General features: G+C 30.8%; 3 protein-coding genes across 5 annotated transcripts in view; 1 reads left to right on the top strand and 2 right to left on the bottom strand.

Annotated features, from left to right (window-relative positions):
* The window catches only part of LOC111039223 (neurobeachin-like protein 1), a 113,970-nt gene that overhangs the window by 46,234 nt on the left and 42,787 nt on the right, over window positions 1-24,949 (bottom strand). The gene's annotated exons all lie outside the window — the stretch shown is intronic.
* LOC111039232 (cuticle protein 7-like) lies at window positions 4,277-6,271 on the bottom strand. Its single transcript, XM_022322620.1, has 2 exons — window positions 5,730-6,271; window positions 4,277-5,094 (listed from the first exon to the last, which is right to left on the bottom strand). The coding sequence occupies exons 1-2, from the start codon at window positions 5,739-5,741 to the stop codon at window positions 4,570-4,572; spliced, it is 537 nt and encodes a 178-aa protein (XP_022178312.1). The 5' UTR covers window positions 5,742-6,271; the 3' UTR covers window positions 4,277-4,569.
* Window positions 16,439-19,029, top strand: LOC111039231 (larval cuticle protein A2B-like). The gene is made up of 2 exons (XM_022322619.1): window positions 16,439-16,575; window positions 18,030-19,029. The coding sequence occupies exons 1-2, from the start codon at window positions 16,564-16,566 to the stop codon at window positions 18,561-18,563; spliced, it is 546 nt and encodes a 181-aa protein (XP_022178311.1). The 5' UTR covers window positions 16,439-16,563; the 3' UTR covers window positions 18,564-19,029.

Genomic DNA, 24,949 nt, shown 5'->3' with positions numbered 1-24,949 from the left:
TTTCCGATGAGTACGAAAGGTCGATTACCGCCACACACGGGACAGATAGACACCTCAGACACTACATACATTTAACATGCAATATTATAGTTATGAATTATGATTTATCATTATTATGATTATGATTATTGTTATTATCGTAAGCCATCGTTCCATTGTGGCCAAACGTTTACACAAAATCGTTACGAAACTGCGCGTGGCACAACGCAGTCGCGGTCCTTGGATGATGTTTATTTTGTCAACTAGATCGACACGTACCTGCGACGTACAATGGATTCGAATTTCGAACGATCCGATTTCGCAATAACATAATATTATTGTTGTAACAACGACCAAACGGTTTCTGACGAGTGATGTATGTAATTTTATTGACCTTTGGGTCGAGCTACACACTATAACACATAGACACAGAGTCTATGATGGAGTCTAAAGGAAACGTGTTTCTGTCATTTTCATCCTTTCGTTACGCCTCGATCGCGTTTAGCGAACACAATGTATAACAAATGAACCCAATACGTACACACAAATTATGCCATGTGCAAAATTATACGGATGAATCGACTTGGTTTTTTTTTAAGTCCGTCGGTCTGACGGCGACATACCATCGGAATAACCATCAGCAGACAAACACAATATCACAGTTTATTGTATTTGTAGGTATACGTAAAATGTATTAATTGTAGCAATTTGTATCTCTGAATCTTTGTTCGACCGAAAGTTTTCAGTAACAACAACATTTGAACAGCAAAACAAATCTTAATTTCGAAACGCAAGCATTATTGTACCATGTGTAAATAGTTGTCATAGTTAAATAGGAAAAAACATCATGCAATACAAAAATAAATTATACTATAATACTATGCTAAAATATTGACAAAAAATAAAATACACGTAAAGACGGTCCATGGTTTATACATTCAATAGGGGCATATTATAAATGTAACAGGTGTATTATTTGATAAGACATAAAAATACACTTTGGATTTCAACCTTGTAATACCTCGAGTATTTGGAGACTGAAGTGGCAGTCATCTCAAACGTTTTATCTGTAATCGAATAAAAACGATTTCATACATCGATTGTTGAATAAAAAAAAAAAAAAAACAACGAATTAGTAGCAGACAATAATATCTGAATAACTAATCTGTCAATTTGAGTCGGAGTGGGTGGACAATAATCGAATTTGCCGAGATACGAATACTCGTCCTGTCGTCGAACATCAAAGTATACGATGAATCGACATTTAAAATTAAATTCATTTTACCTATGCGCACTCGGCTGCTCTAGGTATATAGCAAAATAATATTATTTAACACGAAATGATATCCCCACTGCGCATCCTAAAACGGCAGACAATGGCCAACGCTGTGGTAAAGGTGTATGGTACGCACACAATGTTTTAATTTTGTAACAGTCATAATAATACACGATTACGAGTTATTATTATGAATAACGAGGGTCTTTTTACATAATGGCCAATTTATCACGGTCAAAATATGACAATTGATAGGATAATAGATGAAAAGTTTTGATAGGCAATACATATAATACTATCCAGGTATCTCATGTATATAGGTAGGTATAGGTGTTTTAACTGCAAAGACTGACAAACAACTGTCCGTACGATCGATTTGGATTTATGTATACGATTAAGGGATAAAAACAGCTTTACGAGTATAATATGTAACAACGAATCGTTAACAATCAAGCGGATAATAATTTTATGATAAATAATATTTAAAAAAAAAACACTAAAATCTACAAGTATATAAACATAACACGACATGCAAGGTCGTCTTATACTTTATTATTATAATATTGGTATAATGTATAGCACTTTATATTCATCACTAAAATATTTGCTATTTTGTGAAACGATTACAATGTAATATTTTATTATTACTTTCAATTTATATAACTGATGACTGCTCACCGAACAAGTTTTACAGTCCAATGCACCATATAGGTTTACAAAGAGCGTAATAAATATCTGAGACTATTCACATACAAGAGTACAATGTATTTCATACGTTGATAATTTTTGTGGGTTTTTAAAAATTAAAAATTAAATTAGATGTCTTATCCTTAAGCAGAGTAAGGGTCTAAAATGTTGTATGAGTACACATACACTAAACAAGGTGATTCATCCAACATGCTCATACACCCTTTTTTCTTCAATAATAAAGTTTTTAATTATACTCTAAGACCATATTTTCAAATTTTTAAGATTTTTTATACTATTTAAGGAGTGTCCTGTGGAGATTCAAACTTCAATTTTTTAAATGAGAGCACCCTTTTTCAATTGTAAAATATAAAGTGAATATTTTTTCTGAAAATGTTGACGCATCAGGAAAAAATCCATACGAGTAGTTTTTGAGTTATTTAACTTTGTGTACTAAGGATAAAAGATCCATGTTAATGAAATCATACTATATGGGAGCCATGGTGATTTGAAAATTGTAATCATTAATATTAATCAATCAATATTATTAATTTCTAAAAATGCTCCAAGTATAATAAATACTAGATCCAATTTTACATCTAGCTTACATTCCTGTAAAACCATTTTAAAGGACTATTATAATTAGTACAAACATTTTAATAACTAAGAAATTACTCTTTTGAATTTTGAATTAGGTACATCAACATTTTCAAAAAATGTATCCACTAAATAATTTATGGTAAAAAAAGAGGTTCTCTTTGAATAGTAGAAGTTTGTATTTGTCCACAGAACATTTCTTAAGTAGTAAAAAAAAATTTAAGAATTCGAAAATATGGTCGCTGAGTATATTTAAAAATTCCAACAAACCAGAATTTGAATTATTTCGTAATTAAAGGAAACAATTGGGATGAGCATCATGCTTGGTGAATCACTCTGCATATAATTTAGTATTTATTATCAAAAATTAAACCAATATTTTTTTTTTTTTATAAATGTTCCTATAGCTAACTGGACTAAATCGTTGATTAACTATTATAATTATAAGTATATATGAGCAGATAGGTATCGTACGTTCACAGCAATTTTAGACGTCATTTCCCCAGATAACGCTTGAGATTACGCATTTTTCGTTATCCGAGATAAATATATATTGTACTGGTAAGTTTGAAATCAAATACATAATATTCTTGAAAACTGTTCACAATATTTTAAAAAAATGGTACATTGCAAACATATAATTTTAAAACCACATCAAACTACCCAATGCAAAAATTGTTTATCGTAGTGTATTCAAATATTCGAATAATTTTTGAAAAGATTAGTATTTCATGTTGAATGGATAACCTTGTATTGAGTTTTTAGGTTTGATGAAGTTAGAAGATAGAAAGTTGTTCTAATGAAAAAATATCTCAACGAAAATGCATTATTTTTTCAAAAAATTAAATAAATAAAACTAAGTCATATTACGTAGTATTTGCGTCTGGTCATACGACCGGAAACGTGATTTGACGGCTAATATTACTCGTAGTTATGTCTTATGTTTGTTAGCCATTTATGTAATATTTAACATTAGAACAATTTATACTTCAATCAAATAGCACTGTTAACCTTATTCCACAATGTTCTAAATTATAATGGTTCAGTCTTTAGTATGTTTTTATAAAAATGATTTTCTTAGTTAAGTAGGTAGGTATAACAAATTTAGAAATTAATATCTTAACATAAACATTATATATATAATAAAATGAGTCACAATTTAAAATTCGTAAACCCTAGTTTCACAACGATTCGTTGTGATTAAAATAATTGTAATCATTTTTAAATCATATAGGTACAGCTTATAGTTGTCGACGAAACTTATTTTAATTATTCATATCCACAAGTAATTGTAAACATGTAGTGCAAGTATTAATTATTACTATATATTTATTATGTTGCATCTAAATAAATAAAAATATATTATTGATAATGGAATAACGCGTAGTGTGTTATTTTAAAGTTACACAACAAAGATACTGAAGTGTGATAAAATAGTAGATATATTCAATTACGGCCCACGTTATTTAGTAACCGGTAAAATCAAAAACGACGTCAATGAATACAATGGTATGGCCGTATAGGTATAATACCTAAAACTCCAAAACATACTTAGACCTAAGTAGTATGTCTTTTTCAGTTTTCACTATTGACAGAATCGGAAACTTATAGAACATGTCACTTTTATGCGGACATGGCGAACGCGTGAGATCGAAAGGGGAGCTCGGGAGAAAAGGTAGACAGGTAGGTCCATAAAATGTCACTTGTGCAGTATATACGATAAAACAATATATTTATATATTATTCATTATTATCGCATTTTTCCAACGTGGTTATAACAATAATACATTATACATTAATATTACAAGTAGGAAACTAAATATTACACAAAAATAAAAAGATAAAACGAATTACAGACAAGACAATATACGAAGAAGGAGCGGTGCGAGGAGGTCTTCCTCGCAGCAGCATTGCACGCTACGATGATGATAGTTATATTAATAATAATAATAATGATGACGATGACGATGATGCGATACACGCAAAGTGACGATGATGAATTTTTAAAGCGATGTCGTGGTCGCGTTCATTTACGCTTGGCGTTTGTACGGGAACGGGTATGAAACGGCTGGAGCGTACGCCGGGGTGTGGACGGCGGGCGCGTACACCGGGGCGGGCGCCGCCGCGTAAACCGGAGCCGGGGCGGAGTACACCGGGGCTGGGGCAGAGTACACCGCAGCAGGGGCCGAGTACACCGGGGCGGCGGGTGCGATTACTTTGGCCCCCTTGGTGACCTGGGCTACGAAACCGTGGACGTCGTCGGCGGTGTACGACACGGTTCTGACTGTGCCGTCGGGTTCGGCCAGACTGTACTGTCCTTGGACAACGCCGTTGGACAGGCTCTCTTCGGCGGTCTTGTAGTCACCGGTGGCCGGGTCGGATACGCCGTATTTGTACGCGTAAGCCGGGTTCGGGTTGACCGGGTGGTAGGCGGCCGCCGGGTAAGCGGGGTAAGCGACCGGGGCGGCGTGAACCACGGCGGCGGAAGGGTAAGCGGCCTGGTAGTATTGGGCCTGTGCGGCGAATACGGCGACGCAAGCGAAGCAAACTGCTACCTGTTGTGCAAAAATAAACAATACGTTTATATTATAATATTAATAATGTTATATCGTCATAATTGTTACACGGATTACTGAAGATAACTGCAGCGCGAGTTAACTCTGTATAAAGTGCACATCGATATTATGAGAACGTATTCATAAAATATTATGCGCGTTACACTGAACATTTTAAGATTTTTTTAAATTGTTATAACCATCGATTAGGAAAGATGTTATATTATCGTTTCGTGGATAATGTTGTGATGACTAAATAATATTATAACACGTACGCATTACGCAAACCGATGACGGAAGCGGTCTTGGGTCTTGATTAGGTCGGGAAGGTTAGGTTAGGTATATGCGTACCTATTGGTCTTGTGCCTACTGCAACTGCAGTATGATTGAAATTGTAAGAAATTTAAGAAAAAACCAAATGATGTGGTTACACATATTCGTCCAAGTCGGAACGCATAGTATTGGACCTGCAGAAGTTTTTGACGAATCAATCGTATGCCTATATTGTTCTCAGGCGATACCTATTATTATTATGTTCAGGTCTTTTTGTACTTTTTTCCTACGATATAATTATAATTGGCACGTATAACAACAATGACAATATAAATATTAAATAATATACAAAATCCACTTACTTTGGCGAACATTGTTGATTTCTCTGGTTGCACTGGACTCTGCGTAAAAATGACTGGCTGCGATATAAACTGCACGAACAGATAACTCTGATCACTTATTATTTGCGACGACGGTTGACGAGTGAATATGACAAACCGTGGTCACGCGACGCTTTTATACAGAAATATTACACGCGCGCACATTATGCCCCCGATAATGGGTGATGATGTTTGCGACAGTTTTGCGCGATCCCAGTAAACAGGTATGTGTATTTCCAGTTTGTGACAGATATGAACGCCTCGGTCCATAATATGAGATTAAACAGACTAAAATGGCCATAACCACTAATAGTAATGGTGTTTTTTTCTACGATCTTATTTTTTAATTTTTTCTTTACCTCATCGTGGACGTATACCAACTGTTATTAGGTACTAGGTATCTAACCTGCTGCAGGTTGATTACTTTAATTGCAGACGGAATATATGTGTATTATTTTACTTCAGTTTGCGCCCCACATTATTTTCGCATACGCTGTCAAATTTAAGCCGAGCGTGTGATAACTAAAATCAAATTAAATATTATGCTACGATACACACGCAATAATTTTGTTTTTTTTTTGTATATTGTTTATGTGTATGCAGATATTTGATTTGTACCTAAATATATTATGATATAATAATTATTTTATGTAATCGTATACTTTGTCAGATAACGAAATAACGTAGTATATAAGAAGTTTGACACTATGGCAACAACGACGTTGCAAAGAGAAATAAAATAAGTTGGTAAGTGGTAACAATTAATTGTTGAGCTTAAAATTGTCTATCTAAGCGTTCATATGAACTAAATTTGATAGTAGTTAGCAAATTGCACATACTAAATTTTACCGCTAAGTTTTCATATACTTTAAACCTCAAACATATTTCATTATATTTATTGGTTTGTATACATTTAATTTCACAAAATCACATATTGCCGTATTACTAAATACTTAGAAATGAATAGCTGAAAATTATACTTCAAATTTTGTTTACCTATCGATTATTTTGTAGATAGAACTGAGAATTTTTTCTTTAGATGCAATTTCAGTACCGACTAGGTTACATTTTTTTTACCAAAAACCACAATCGAAATTTGAGATCAAAGTATTATTACTATACTATAAAATATGTAAACAGACAAAAAAAATTATATCATTATAAAAACAATACATCGCTCAGCTTATAATCTAAAATATTGTTACCTACGCATAGTATTAACTTTACACTAATTATTCACCGTATACATGTAAGTGACACACATTTTGTAAGAAATCGTAAATGAACTGTCATAAGTAAAATTATCAAAATGTTAACAAAATAACTAAGGAATATTAAGTGAAAATGCAATGTGGATACACATCATACTTATTAATTATTACATTTCACTCATTATTGAGATATTATGCTCTGAACTCAAGCATTCTATGTAATAATATGGCACCTGCCTAAAATATTTTAAAATTGTACAATTTTGATACTTTATTACTATACTGCGTCGTTGGAAATTAATGAATTATGATTCAGGTACCTGTGATTGTTGTGTACATTTTATACTTTAAAAGCGTGTTCCACACGTACAAGCCGATTGCTTTTTTTCATTTGATTTTTGTAGCTCAAATTGGATAGTTGGATCCATTATATCTTTAATTCTTGCCTAAATTAAGCAGCTATTATAGAAGTTCTGAGTTATTTTAATTGTAAACGTAGTTAAGTAGTTTTAAGTTAATCAATTATTATATAAGCTGAGCAAAAACAAACTAACGGTATAGGTTGTATACAAATATATAGGTTATGCTGTTATGGTATAATTTTAGTATATAACACTTATTACTACTATTACCATTTGCCTATCTAATAATCATAAAAATAATGATAATTTGAAAATATACATTTAAAATAAAAATAAAAATAGGGAATGTGTTGTCACAGGCGCATGTCTTGCATTAATATCTGGGTCTGTCTGCGATATATTATATCACAATAACATTTAATCGTTACAAATCGTTGTTATTTATTAGTTGTTACTTGTTAATAAGATACATTAAAGTCTTTCTTTTTTACAGCAGACATTGTATTTTCATAGGATAATAATATATATATATATATATATACATTGTCCACTATATTAGCTCTCTGGCTAAATTGTAATTAATTGTAACCATGAATAATTACATTAAAAAAAAAAATTTTCATCTAAGGGAGAGGAACCACAATAAATTTCGAGCGTATAATTTCAAACCAGTGTATAATAGTCACGCATTGTTTATCCACAATGCGATTGGAATATAAATACGGTGATATCATGCACCTGGATTTATCCAGAGCAAAGGTACCTAGGGCAGGTTTATTATTATTATTATTATGCAATTTTATAATAAACTGCATTATACAAATGCTGCAATCTAATAAACGGAGAATAAGGACGGCTATTGTGCTCGGTTATGCTGTATTGACGTGATTCAGAGCTGCTAAAGTGCTTATCATGATTCAATGAAATACTTTTCATTATGATAACAACTATAAGGATTTGCTAACAGCAAATAATACATATTAAACCATTGGTGCACGTTCACTCTCGTAAGCTTACACCTATATAGGCTTCAAAGCAAACATTTCGTTATATTATTATAAACAATGGTATAAGTACCTACACAGAGCTGTAACACCTCGATATTACACTTTAAAAACCAAATGTAGGTACTTATATTATTACGAATAATAATATAATGATATAATGCCTATATCAATAAAATAAGATGGTAATATATTATGACAACTAATTACATATTTTGTTTGGTAAGTTCGAGACATCATGTCCTGGGACATGAAGAAATATAGTATTTTTTCCAGGGTGTGGTACGCGGTTAGGTTTATACGGCGGTACCGATGAACTGGACCAACTCGTTATCACGCCGGAGTGCCGGTTTCTCCCCAATTCCATTTATAGGGTCGGCCTAAGTATCTTAATTAGTCGACTATAACCGAGTGATTACGTGCATACGTGCGGGATTTATAAAAATGCAATCAACGCGATATAATAGTGATTATGTGTGGAATGAGTACGTTTGAGAGGAAAAATAAGACGGAGAGAGACAATCCCAGAGTCGTAATTGCACAGTGCGGCTCTGCGGTCCAACGCGTGTGTTTATTATTTCACCGGCCATATTATAGGCCTCAACGTATTACCTATACTCTGTGTGTTATTATCGAGCCCAGACTCAATGTTTGTTCAAATATCGTACGTATAATACCATACTAATATAATACGTAGGTACTATAATTATTATTATTATTCGTATTATAATATAGCTGCGGTGTACATATATGTACAGGTTGTACCTACAATCATATAGTGTCATTTATGCATTATATGTTTTAACTTTTAACACTATACCTATATATTAACATAAGCCTGCTTATATTAATATAAAATAACTCTGTTTTACCTGGTTTTGGTTGCCTTTTGGGGTAGTAGCCACTGTCAACAAAATCAGAGACTTTCCGGCAAGAAACCGCAAAAATCATAGTATTATACCAAAAAATAAATAAATAAAAACCAACATGTGTTGCGCAATCCAACCTGTATCGAGGGCCGTGGTCATGTATACGCGGTGCTGTGTATCCAATAATATTGTATAATGCAATATTCTCAAATCTCAATGACTTACCTGAAATGAAAATAAAAGATAATGTTATATTGATTAAAATTAAAATTGCGTAAATGGCAGAACACGATCAGTAGATGATATGAACAGATTTATTCGTATGCAAGAAAAACAATCCTACACGTTTGCCTGTACCTAATAGCGAAGGTGTGAAAAGTATAATATTATCTAGCCCGTAGGTACTATGGAGTAGAACGCAATATCAAAACATATAATATTATTATTACGAAAGACTATGGGACCGAAAACTAAATAAATAATACAAATATTTCGTGGTCTCTCGGGTGTCCCTGATATTATAATACATACAATATTATATTATGTACACGAATAATTCTAAAAAAACTAATTTAAGAGTTTAGTGAGCATACACGCTTAGTGAGGATAAACAATGATTAGACCTCGTGCGGTACAAGTTCATTGAAAATATGGAATTATAAACCTAATAAATTATACGCTTTACATTTATTCAATTCTAAGCAACTATATAAAAATCTAAATAATAATAATTAAAATAAATCCCCCACAAAGAAAGTTAGTTAATGAATTACCACGTGAACATAAACATAATGTTACATGCGATGATGAAAATAATTTAATTTGTACGATTATATCAATATAAATATAGCATAATACAATACAGGTGTTCAATTAACACTGTTCATCTTCCACGGATTAGTTGTAATAATAATAACAACAACAGCAACAACAACAACAACAACAACGTGTGATCTCGACACGAATACCTCCAAAGCGTTAACACCATTGACCGCGTTACCTCACAAGTTTACCAAACTTGGCGTGAATAATATTCCGGTCAATACTAACACCGTATTTGAAAACGACGGTCTCAATCAGCGATATAATTCTTCGATGACGCGCGCGGGTTAAACACGAATTTTATGCAATAGAAAATACACATTTCTCCGCAGAACGTGAAACGCACGCACACTGCAAACACTGCCTTGTCGTACAAATATTCTATAGTTACAGATGATTTATCAGATTACAATCAATATTAACAGACATTCATCTTTTTTTGTGCCGTCATTTATAATTTTTTTTTATCAATATTACTTTAAGATAAATTTAGCAATTAAAACCTATAAACAAACAATCAAGAAAAGAGTATAATAATGGATACTAATAGTGGAAACCATCTGTCATCAAAACGGAATTAAATACTGTTTCATACATAAGTAAACTGGGTAAACAATTTGAAGGAGGTGGATCATATATAATATATTAAATGCGAAAAATTGATTTGAAACATTTAAACATATAGTATGCCTTTTTAATGGATGTATCTATCGAGAAAGCTTCGTTTGTAACATACTCGTAAACACCCCGCAGTCAAAATTCGCCAACTAAAAAATTATTGTTTACGTATTTCATATCTAACCTAGCCACCTAGGTATGATAAAAATACGATAATATTATACCCGATTCGACGGTGTGGGCACTCAACTGAGCATATAGGTACCTAACATTCAATAAAATCTACCAGTTTGATTAAATTTATGCCTACGTCGAACAATGGTCTTACGATAGACGCTACTCTCGACCGCTGTGCTCAAGAATGTACAGCTACGGGTACTGAGTATATTATTCGTTCGTTATCCCAACAACCGCACTCCTACGCGTGTAATTTAACTCGTGTATATAACATATAAGGTGCAAAAAGTGCACACAATTTTGTAGACGAACATTCGCAAAATATGTATTGGAAGGTCGCACTGTGGTTCTGCGAAATTAGCACTACTGACATCTGCACACATTTCGGGGTCGAACTAAAATTAATTTTTGTGGAGACGATATATAATAATACGTTTTCCATCAGCTGCTACACTATTTTAAAGTTTTATAACCGCCGCTGGTTGTGTATAGATTTAAAGATTTTCCCGTCCACGGCCAATAACAATTATTGAAATTACAATGTATCGTGAGTTCACTCTCCCCCGCCTTCCAAAATAGTATCCACGTCTGTTAAGGGTTTTACATCTCTAACATTTATAAGCGCTTAATGAAACTGTAATTTAATTAAGGTTATTAAAACAATAAGAAAAAGGTTCATACTTATTTTGAGAGTGGTACACGAAGAGTCCTATACCAACAACAGTATTTTCTCACAGTCGCGTACACAGACATTTTCATGAAGGGGATAAGGGGAAGGGGTTTTATTACAAAAAATTATTTATACACACATAAAATATATTATGTTACTGTTAAAGTCGTAAATTAAGGAATTAATGACTGGCCAATAACGAGATTTCCGATCAAATTAAACTGTTCCTATGACTAGAAAATAATGTTAATGCTCATTATTATGTCTATTATTATTATTATTATTATTTCAAAGTTGACGCAAAAGTTAGTTATTTTAAAAAATCATTTGGTCAAAAATTCGTAGACTACCTTGGTCCAACCTATTTTAATTCTATGCCTATAACTACAAAACTACAAAAAAAAACATTGTCTGTAAAATTTTTAATGCCAAAACATTAGTTATAAAATGGTTGTTTATGTCTCTAGATCAATAATTAATTATTTATATCTGTAAAATATGAAAACTCTGATATCTGTTTTCTTTCTTTTTTTTTTCTCTTAAACCCTAATCTATAAGAAATAATTTACTGTATTGTATTTCATAATAAGTATGTAATCACCTAAAATCAAATTGTAAATTTACATATTATACAAAAATAGTTAACTCTATACCTTCGACACAAGCTATGCTTACGGAAGGTATATAATTTTTTTATTCAATTGTATGTATAATATAATAAAAAAAATTTAAAAAAAAAAAGAGTTAATGGCTTATTCCGGTATATTCCAGTATTTAGTACTATTTGCAGCCATAATCGATAAAAATGTTTATTGGATTTACTTGATAAATTAGAAAAAGACCAGCGTTGTAAAATCTAATCAATATACGGATAATAATATAATTTCGGATTCAATAATATGTCAACGGTCGCAAAGTATTGAATAAAACCAGTAAAATATAACCGCCCAAATTGCGATAACGGGAAATTATTTTTTTATAATATTTGTACACACGCACGCACACGTATTAGCATATTCCATAACATATAGTACGAATATATATAATCGAACGATTTATCTGTGCACTACCAGCAGTTATTTTTGATTTTTAGCCGAAAAATTCAATTTAAATATTTAGTTAAATACAATTTTCAAAATTTTCTGCCAGACATTAAGGCAATTTCCTAGTCATAGTTGTAAATGATTCCACTAAATTTTGATGTTTGCCTTGTATATTGTCTGTTAATGCCTATATGCATTGACGAGATCGTCTACCATAAAGTTAGGTTAAGTTAGGTTTAAATTACATAATTGACGGTTACATAATATTATATTATAAGAAGTACATTTTTAATATCTGCAGTTTTCATGTTTTCATACAGTGAAAAAGAGTCAAAAGGGAGAGGGGCGAGAGTTTGAATACCACTGCCACCTGTATTATAATAGGTATGGGAAATTGCATTTATATATTAGAACGAAACCTTTAAATCGTATTTATTCTTAAATTAAAACAGTGCTAGCAGATAGATGATAAACGCAATAATATATACAACTACAGTAATCATCAATTATTATGTATTTTGTTAAAATGCGTTTTTTCTTCGATCGCCTACATCACAATAGCATAGCCATATTTGCGATTTTCGTCTACACTCAAAAACAACGGTATGTAAAAGGGCAAAAAGCGTACGTTGAAAGGGATAGTTATTTCTGCAGCATAATCTTATTATTCTTACGTCGATCCGTGTACCAGTCTGCTGGTCCGCTGTCTGCACGGAAACGCGTGCAGCCGCAGATCGTATTTCACAACAGCGACGCGTTTGTGTCCGGTTCAGGGCCAGTCGTGAACGCCGACGCGTTTAACGCACCACCCGCGTATAACGACGACATCGATACATAAATACTTAATACATATTATAGAATCGGTATGTATAGTAATGTGGCCTACGTGAAACATAGCGACCGGAGCCTCAGCAGCGATCACGCTCCACGATCTACAATGTATATAGTATAACGCGTCCCCGAGTTGTATACAATAATATAATACAATAATAATATTAGTATAATAATCGTTATTATATCCCATATTGTTCACGGGTATCGAAAATGTCTATAATTATTATTTATTATTATTATTAATTTTTTTATATTGTACGTACACGTATATAATATGTATATATATATATTATATTATATATATACGATTTGGACAACGGAAAAGGTCACCACCACATGTTATTATTATTATTATTATTATTATTATTATGATTATTATTATATATATTATGCCATATTATGGATATAAACGCACGTGTCGCAATATAATCACGATATTAATTCCTTCGCACCACATATAGATAGGCACTCGACATAGTAATAATAATTGTTGATGACGCGTACTTTCTTAATGTCTCATCTACTAAAATACAATACCTAATACCTATCGAAAAACGTCGTTTGAGATTTTATATGTATTTTTTGCTCTGTCCAAGAATAACAACGGTACACAATATATTATACGATATTATCATGTCCTCGACGTTATAAGAGTAGACGTACCATTGTACTACATGACGGTATTGTTGTTATAAAGGTACGTCAACGTTAATTTAGTTTCTTGTTGGAAAATAATCCTACGTTATATATATTTAGTATATAAAATATATGCTTTCAAAATATTATAAACGTCCATGTAGAATAATATACGCCACCTACTGCAATTATTATCGATTCAGTCGAAATTTGTGGACTAAATCTCAGAAGGCATCTACAAGCTAGCTTACGTTACCACAAAAGTAAATTAATATATCGGCGTCATCGTACTTAAACTTTAAAAACGTTTACAATGTGGCTCGAAATATTCATCCTTAGGTTTGAAGAGAGATTATCGAGACATGTAAATTCGATTTTTAGAGAAAAATATAATTTATGTATATTATATTATATTTGTATAATATAAGGTAGAGAAACGTCCTGTTTATTCAATGTTGTTTATATTTTTCATTTTTAGTGTAATTAATTGATAAATATATAATATAATGTTCTAGCTTCTAGGTGACCTTAAGTAGATGTAAATAACTGAAGTGAAATAAAAAAAATACATGTAGGTTAATTTTTTAAACAATGGTGTAGTTTAACTATGTAGGTACATTTACATAACTATACACTATTTCAACCAAAATAAATACGTATATATATAGCACTCACTATATTATTATTGTGTGCTTTAACACAGATTTCCAATAAAGGGTGTACATCATACTCGTATAGGTATTTCAAATATTATTCATTAACTATTATTAACGACAAAATCTGTTTATATTTATGATGATATAAGCTTTCAGTGCTTCATAAATCGTGATATACGATGAGTGAATATAAGAGACTTTAACGCACTAGTATATAAAAATAACATACGATTCAATCGTATGTCATACAATATTTAAAAAACCATTTGTCAAAATCTTGAATTTATAAAAAGAAAAATTACTTACCTAACTGTGTTCGAGAATTTGTTTTTTTTTCATGAATCAAAAAAGTGACTGCAAATAGTAGGAACCAACTTTTTTACGTTTTAAAAATTAGACCGTGGATAAGTGGAAGGAACCTGGGAGTTGGGTTAGACAATATTTACAAAAATAATAAAATGATGAATAACTCTACGAATTATAAAAAGAAGTAGGTAGGTAACCTACAACAGACATCGGGTTTTCGCGTACAAACTGAACAACAAACGGGCCTAGAAATACAATGGGTAATTTATTTTGTTGGTATAATATTATAATTCTCGAGTGTTCATGCACGCAAGTTAAGTAAAAAATTAAAATACTGCGAGGTTAAATATAAAAAATATAATGTATTATAATGTATTTTAGAAACTAGCCTAAAATGTTCTGAAATACAAATGATACTAAATGATAATTATGATAATTAGCCCATACCACCAACGGCGGCCTCTTCAACAAGTCAACCCCGTCCACCAATCATGTCTCAACATCAAACTTTGCACTTGTGCTTATTGCAAACTTAAAAAATGTGTGTTATCAATAATAAATTTAAAAAAAATATATGCCTACTACAATTATATAGATTTTAGGATAGAAGAATAATAATATAGTCTAACGATCTAAATAAAGAAATAAAAACAAAAAAAAATTGTAAACATTGACAAAACAAAAATAGAGACATCAATGATATTGTAAGGAGTTATAATAGTAGGTTAGATGATATAAATAAGTAAGCCGATGTGGCGGTGTCAAAGTTTCTCTAAACGACGCAATTCACTTGTGACATATATGATAGCGTTGGTATACTATGATTACGAGTATATTATACTGTTTTATTTACATGTATGTATTATATTATTAATTATCATAGTTTAGTCAATTGGGTTATAGACCCAATGTGATATAAAAGATTCATCGGAAAACGTGATCGTGTTTCCATCCATCTGGACGTCCTCTGTGAAAGGACGTCGGACGATATTATTATGCTGTGATACAATGCAAATAATAAAACATTATAATCATTTCCGAAGGTGCACGCCGGAAAAATCTGCAATAGAACAACAATACGACAAGACAACCTAGAATAGGAAAGAAAACCTACTCAGAGGGATGAGTGCGAGCGGCCGAATCTGTATAGAACAAAATATAATATACCTCCTATACGCCGTACATCGCGCCAAGAGAGGAGGCCACGGTCGTCAGCGCCGCCTTGGTGTGAAAGGTCGTGAAATAATGCAATACATATTATGAGGACCGCCGCCCGTTTTCCGTCATATAATATACATAATAATATTTTTGTTATTATTATTATTATTATTATTACTATTATAATGTTACGGAGGTATCGTCGTCGTCGTCGTCGTAGGCCCCCAGGGGGCCAGCTATGATTTTCCCCCCATAGGCGCGAGCGCGATAACGTCAGGGAGTGGTCTCGGAAGGTTCCCGGCGATTTCAGATTGTATAAAAAGAACACCAATCCACGGATCCAGCATCACACCCGACGAGACTTCAGAGCCATCATCGCACGGAACACGTTGTTCGTATATTTTAATATTTATAATTCCAAATCGCAAACCACTACACTCAACGATCATTATGGCTTTCAGAGTAAGTACACACATCTAAAGATATAATTTATACATTATTTAAATATAGGTACACGATTGCATTTTAGACGACATTGCAGGTATGTTTTAAGTCCGACGAAACCTATACGTTTTTCCAGAGTCTGAAGCGTCACCGACTCAAATTCTCAGTTACTCATATTTAAGAATTAGGATAGATCAGTGCATTTATTAAAGCTATAACAAAACATCCCATTATAATAAATTACATATTAAATTGTTAATGCTATACGATGAAATCACATTCAGAGCGGTTCACGACTAACATCGTGGGATATTCGTTTTTTTATTTTCAATTCATTTGAATCGGACTTTACTCACACGCTAACAAATACATTTTCTAGGATCACGGTGCTATCGTGTGATACCGAACTCACACGTTAAATACTGCAGACATCCCACAAAGACGATTTTATGTAAAATAAATAAATTATGTAGAAAAACAAAAAATTGTATATCAATTTTAATGATTTAACTTCAATCAGAGATAAACATGAAATTATACAAAACAATGTGTGAAAATCATAAAAAGTGGCGATCACTATAGGTTTATATCCATCAACACAGTAAATCACAAAAATATGATTTTTTTAACATAGATATGCTTTTGAGCTATAAGTACAAATTTCTTTCTAACTGATTTTTGTGAGGCCGATTTTCGTAAAGGTTTGTTTATTGCCATAAAAATATTAATTTTGTCTTGCGGAGAAAAAATACCTAGTAGCATGCTATTTATAATAATATATACAAAGGACATTTTTTTTAAAGTTTCAATTCGTGACTAGTAATAGAATTTGAAAATTTTATGAATGAACGGTTTAGATACCTAATAATAATAAGAAGAAATAATATCAAATCTTACATAGTTACATAACTCTATATTAAATAATATTTTTTTACCAAACTATATTAAACTCAACACTTTTATCAAAACTCAACATTTTTTTACCCAACAATTATTTATTTGGGGTTTGGTCGCTGGTTCAATGCATGTGATCAAAAATAGAATAAAAAAATAATAAATGAACATGAAGGTAATTAATAACTATTATTATTCGGGTTAATAGAAGATAAGGGGAAAGTTAATTTTAAAACCATATACCCATTAAAATATTTCTTAGAATACAATTTTAACTCATAAAATATTACCATATGACCAAGTAATTTTCTAGACTAAAAACAGTTGATTTGACTTAAGAGTTAAGACATCTTATGTAATAATTATAAGAAAAAACTAACTATAAAATTGAATCGACCGCAAGACATGTATGGACAAATAGTGTGTGTATATCTGAGTACCAATATTTCTAATGAAAAATGATAAGAGCTTCAGGTTAACCGAGGTGGTTTTTATTCGAGAGCAGAGTCCTGTTATACGGTTACACGACGTTAATATATTATAATATTATTTATTTCTAATTATTATATTTTGTTCAGTTCGCAGTTTTGGCGTCGGTCCTGGCAGCGGTGGCGCACGGCTCTCCCGTGTACACGGCCGCACCCTACGCGGCCTACCCCTACGAGGCCGCCCCGTACTCGCCCGCCCTTTACGCTCCGGTTCCGTACTATGCAGCGGCTGCGCACAAGTCGTACGATGCGGACTACGACCCGAACCCATCGTACTCGTACGCGTACGACGTGCACGATCAGCTGACGGGCGACTCGAAGAGCCAACACGAGAGCAGGCAGGGTGACGTTGTGCACGGATCGTACAGCCTGGTGGACTCCGATGGCACCAGGCGGACGGTCGACTACACCGCGGACCCGCACAACGGCTTCAACGCGGTCGTCACCAAGGAACCGCTGGTCAAGGGCTACGGAGCCGCACCCGCCCGTGCCGCTTACCCGGTCAAGTCGTACGCACCCGCGCCAGCCGTCTACCCGGCAGCCGTCAACGCTTATGCGCCAATCTATCCGGCCGTCAAAGCGTACGCACCATCGCCGTACCAGACGTACCCGGCTTACCACTGACCGCGTTTATACGTGACCGCCACCACCACCGCACCACAGAGACCCGCTGAACCAGATTTGCCTTACACTATTATCCTACAGCTGGTATACCTGCACATACCGTCCCCGTCTGACAGTGAATTATGATCACGGCGACGTTTGATGGGCCACCGCTGAATAAGACATTAAGTATTTACAACATTTGAACGGAAACATTTATCTGATTTTTTTGTTTTTATCCTATTTATGACACAAACGCATAAACTATATAATTATATACTATACTATACTATACATTTATTATATAAGGTCTTAAACTTAATTTTTTAGTTTCATATATTATTATTACAATGTTCATATTATGTTCTGTATAATGCAACAGTACCTACGTCCTATCTACCTACTTAGTTTCTCTTGTTGTTTCTATATAATATACATAAACATTAAGCGGACTACAGTATATTATACTGTCGTGCGTTAATATTTATATTTTGTTAATATATTATATTTTCCGAATAAATATTTGTGTTTATTTATTATCTTTTATTTCGTTGGCAAAACGGATTACATGACCGAAACAATAAATAAAATCGAACATCAAATCATATTATAAGGAGGACACATAGGAACACCGATCCTAAAAAAAATGCATACACAAAAACACAAGCGAGATGATGAAAATAATTATTACAAGGACCCGCGTATTATAATATTATGAAGGACCCTCGTCCGCCAAACGCGAAATAGAGGAGCCAGTTGTGTATGCGTGAAATATGTGCAAGATGTGTTGTTTAGAGAGCAAGGAGATTATATGAGAATCTGGCCGCCTGAGTTAATATTATTATTGGATAGTTTATGGATTAGGGCAACTTAATTACACCACACCACATGTATATGATGTCGGAGAAGAAGGGATAGGCAAAACTGTCTATATAAGCAACGTTGTTTAACAGGCGTGAGAGAATACTGAATAGGAGCTGTTGCTTATATAGACAGTACCTATAGCACGTGCTTATATAGGCAAGTGCAATGTAGGTGACAGAAAAACGGAGATATTTTATCTGCATGACTTCGATGATAGAATATAGCGCAAATAGTCCTAGGCAGTACAGAAGAACCAGTAAAAATCTGTATAGTTATACCATTATAAATCACACATAATGATTAAGACTGATTTTTGGAGTTAAGTGTCAGTGGCCATTGGACAGATGACACTCCGTTCCTTGAATAAAAACATCCATACCTATATACTATAGCGACTAATACACAAAATACGTAAGTATTCTATAATACTACACACAGATTAAAAAATTTTTTAACTGAATAGTAGTAAACATTAATTTCATTTAAAAAAATGGATTATGATGTATTAAATGACCAGCTAGGTGTTGTATTTTCATCCACGAGAGTTTTATAAACCTATAAGCACCTATTCAAAATAACTAGGTAAGTACACATCACCTATATAATTTGTTTAATAAATAAACTGTTGCATGCCTACATAGCAGACATTAACTGAGACTACAAAATGTTTGTATGAATAATAAATAAGTTATATAATATATCAAGACGACAAATTATCATTGTATACGAAAAACCAGTGAGAGTACACCGAATGTAAAGCTGTAGGCTTTTATTTCTAAGAATATTTATAATTTTACGATAGTTACCATGTATTAATAATTTATCTTCCTATTAGTTATACAGTAGCCGGTAGGTTGAATTAATTTTTTCCAAGAACATTGTGTATTTACTATATACACCATTATTATTATAATAACATTTCATAAGATATTACTAGCAGCAGTTATTATATTGTAAGACAATACAATGTGACGTATAATTGTGCGAATAGATTCGTGGTATAAATAATAACTTAAATTATTCTAAATATTTTATTGAGCACAAAAAATAATAATATAGGTACATAATGGATAAACATTTTAGTTCTCCGACAATTAATACTATTTGAAGAACAACAAAGTAACTGACTAGGAAAAAACATTAATTTAAAAATAATTGGTCAACATTTTAACTTCGAACACTTAGAAAACAGCTATTTTAAATTATTTTGAGTAATGTATAAAAAAAACGTGTGAGATACCAAATTATAAAAAAAAACTAAAAAAATGTCTAAGATTTAAACTGACTGTAAATTGCTAAAAAATGTTCAAAATATTTTTTAAAGCATGATATATTAAATTCTAGTACGATTCATATTGGACGAAAATATTAATGATTTGCGATTCTTCATATTTAGTTCAAAACAAAATCGATTTTGTCACAAAAAGGCGTTTTTCAGGGTAAATACATTCTCGTTTTGACTTAATTTATTTTTTTTGTTTTTTTAGATAATCTTGAAAACTATTATGTATTATAATTATATATCTAATTATTTGACACCAAATAGGCAATGACAACCCTTGAAGTTGATAATTAAAATATTTTTACTGCTATAAAAGGTGATAACTGATCACTGATAAGTGATGACTGATAAATGTAAGTGAAATACACCGATGGCCATCGAACTGTTCAGAATATCAAATAGGCATTTTTAGTACAAAAATTGTGTTGCTTTTATATTATAACAATTTTCAAGTTTTAATAAATATTATTATAGAAATGTTTAGTAACAGTTACATTTTACAATTTAAATATAAACAATACCTAAATTATATTATAGAACAAAAAACACAAATTGTTGGATTTTGTCTTCAGTTAAGAAGTGTAACAAAAATGGTTTTATTTCATAAATATGCAGAATACAGAAAAAATATTGTTTTTAGTACCACATAGTTGGTTAAAAAAATTATGACTATAAAATAAAATATTTGACTTGAAACAAGGAGATTTTCACAAATGATTACGTTATAAATAACTATATAATATGTATTATGTATCAATATAACATTATATAATCAATATTGCTACCTACCTATACCTATTGGATTCATTTTATATTTAATCGAGATTATTAATTATTATTTATTATGAAATAAACCATTAAATAATCGTCATAAATGACTTACTAATAGACATTGTAGTTTGTAAAAACTACAAATAATATCACTGCATAATTTAAATTAAGATATATTAGGTTCGCCGAAGAATTGATAAGAAAATAATAAGGTACATCTGTTTTTCTAGCACTTTAATATTAATTTTCAGGTTTTTATTAAAATACTGAAACAGGTTTGATAAGAAGGATAAGTTCTTAATATATTGTATGATTTAATAGGAAATAATATTCAACTTAAATATAGTTGGACTATATTATTATAAATCTAATATGCCAATCAACTTGCTGTCCATTGATCAAAGAGATCTTAAGATTTTAAACAAATTCTCGTTACATGCAGCAACAGCAGCGCCAAAAATTATAATAATATAATTTATTAATAATTAGTACACAAAATTTAAATGATCTATAATTTATTATTATAATGACGAAATACCTTAACTTTTCACGTAAAGCCAATATTATATTTATTTGCAATATGCATACGTGTTTAATATTATTATTATAGATAGTCACGTTCAACACTATTAATGATTAACATCAATACCTATATATTTACTTAGCTGGAGTAGAAGTACAATTTAAATAATTATCGTTAACACGCATATTATGCATTTGTATAATTTGCATATTTAATTAATGAGAGAGTTATAAAATAATAAAAAGAACCTACCTACATACACAAAAAATAAATAGGTAAAACGATCATAAACCAAGTATAATCATCTTAAAGTAAAAAAAAACATTTAATAGATACTTTTAACATAGAATAAATAAAATAATAATGGTTATGTTAGGTTAGGTTAGTATCAAGAACTTGATAACCACAATATATATAATATATATATATAGTTAATATAAATATTTATTTTAGTTCTATAAACACTAGTATTTAATTCATATAATATTTTATATTAAGTTAGTCTGTATCATATAAGGTTATCAAATAAGTGCATTCTGATTTTCTATATTTCTCCATTTGAATTTTATCCTAACAATAGCCTACTACGTAAGCCATACTTTACATTGCCTATGTTTTGACTCAGTCCTCAATTCATCTGTACTTTCAAATTAAATGTCCAAAAATATTGAAATAATTCAAAGATCTATTTGAAAACGGCGTTTAGTATACGCAATACAAATACACCTAAATATTTGAGTATTTTCTTTTTAAACGCCTAACAATATAAAAAATACAAATTATTATAATATATTAAAGAATAAAAAACATAATATCAATAAGTTTAAACAAAATAAAATATTATTGAAATTGATAACAGTTAAGGAAAACCCATAAGTATGAATATTAAATAGTAAAAAATGTCGATTATATTAGTTAAGTTGCATAGAAAACAAAAATAGCTAACTTATTTTTTTTTTTTTTTTTTGTACAGTCATAAATGCCAAGTGTATAGTAAATTAAAAGTACACAGACCATTGAGTCGACAGGAGATCAAGGGGAGTAATTGATTTTGATTTTTGACATGAAATATGTATCATTACTATACGAGTTTTATTTATGTTAATTTAAAATTAAGTTTTTCAAGTTTGGATGGACAGTATATTCTATTATTTAATTATTTTAATAAGAGCATTCAATTCAGGTGTTTTGTTTGATTATAATTAATTATAATCATTAATTGTTCATACAGAACTAAATAAATAATTTACAAATTATAAAATGGAGACTAAAAAAAAGTTGGGTAACGCTCTGTTGTACATTAGGTGTCTAGGGAGTCACTGTAATGAATGTGATAAACTTGAATTCTATGATATAAAATCATTGTATACAAAAAACGATTCCGAGAGAAGAGGGTCAGTGTATATCATTACATATCGTATATTTTATACAATAATATCTATTGTAATGAAAGTAATTTATTTTACTATTAGGCATTAATTCTACTACAGTGGGTTGAATTCATTTTTGTCAAAAATATTGCATTTTAAGATGATTGTGTGACGTGCGTATAAAATATAATAATTTGTAAGTGTTTCAAGAACACACAAATAATATTTTTAAATTATAACTAAATAACTTAAATCGTTATTCATGGTTTTAATATGTAATTGTATATAAATTCATACTTAAAACAACTACATATATATAAAAAAAAAAATTGTGTTTATATATTTTTTAGATTTTTTGGTTACACAATGAATTACTCAAGTGGAACCTTGTTTAAAATTTAAAATTTGTAACTGTGCAAATTGAATATCTTTTATAATTTTAACTAACAAAACAATTAACATACAAAACAATTTGTAAATTTTGTCAAAATGATAACTTTAAATACTTGTAAAAAATATTGCCAGTGTATTTTTATTACTTTTAAACAGATATTGTAGCAATGTAATTTATAGAAATAAAAATAAAAATTTCCGTAAAATAAATAAAAATATTTTGAAAATTTAAGTAAACCAAAGCATAAGTAAAGTATAATGCCAAATGTTAGTTGAACTTCAAAAGATCATAAAAATTTGATAAGACGACCATAAAAATATTGTCAATTCGAGTTCACTTTATTTTTAAATTTCCATTACCAACAACTTATGACCAGCCTTTCAAATTTTCTTATCTACATTATTTAACAAAAACTAATAAAAAATTGAAATTTATGTGTCTAAAAATAGTTCAACATGAGTCAAAATATTTTGAAAATATTATTATGTATAGAAAATGCTAATATATTTATTCAGTTAAAAATGCATGTATTAACAGTTTTTTTTTATAGTAACACTAAAAATCAAAATGGATTTCATGGAAACCCGATTTCGTTTGAAAATTCCCATTTTTTCTTATTTTATTTTATTTTTCTTGGCGTTATTTAAAACTACTGAAAATTTCGACCTTCAAAATGTGCCAGCTAGGTTCAACTTCCCATCAGAAAAGAAACTTAAGTTTAAAATCAAAGTATTATTTTGACTACTTATTGTGTAAAAAGACACAAAAAGAAAAAATACACTACATTTTTACAGACGATTTACTTATAACGTCCTTGAAAATAATTTAAGTGAAATGTCGTTAGTAAAAATATACATATTTTATGCTGAAAATTATGAAAATGATATATAAAATGAAAATAAATATTTTATTTTAATACAACATATTGAATCGTATTTAACAATTAAAAGGCGTTTTTTATCACTACCAACATTAAATTATTTTTATGCAATTAAATTGCATATAAAGAACGCCGTATGAAAAGATAAAATAAAATATGTTCAAATCGGTTGTCTATTACAGATTAATGAATAATGATATTAATGCTAACATTCAATTACTACATATAATTTTTAGTTGATATAGATATCAAAAAACTTGTAATTTATATTAACTTTTTGTTTAATTTCAATAGTTCATTCTAGAAAAAAGTTATTGTTGTTT

Source organism: Myzus persicae, unplaced genomic scaffold (genome assembly GCF_001856785.1).
Source record: "Myzus persicae strain clone G006 unplaced genomic scaffold, MPER_G0061.0, whole genome shotgun sequence".
NCBI lineage: Eukaryota > Metazoa > Arthropoda > Insecta > Hemiptera > Aphididae > Myzus > Myzus persicae.
Note: the sequence above shows the minus strand (reverse complement) of the source record. Positions and strands in the feature narration are given on the sequence as shown.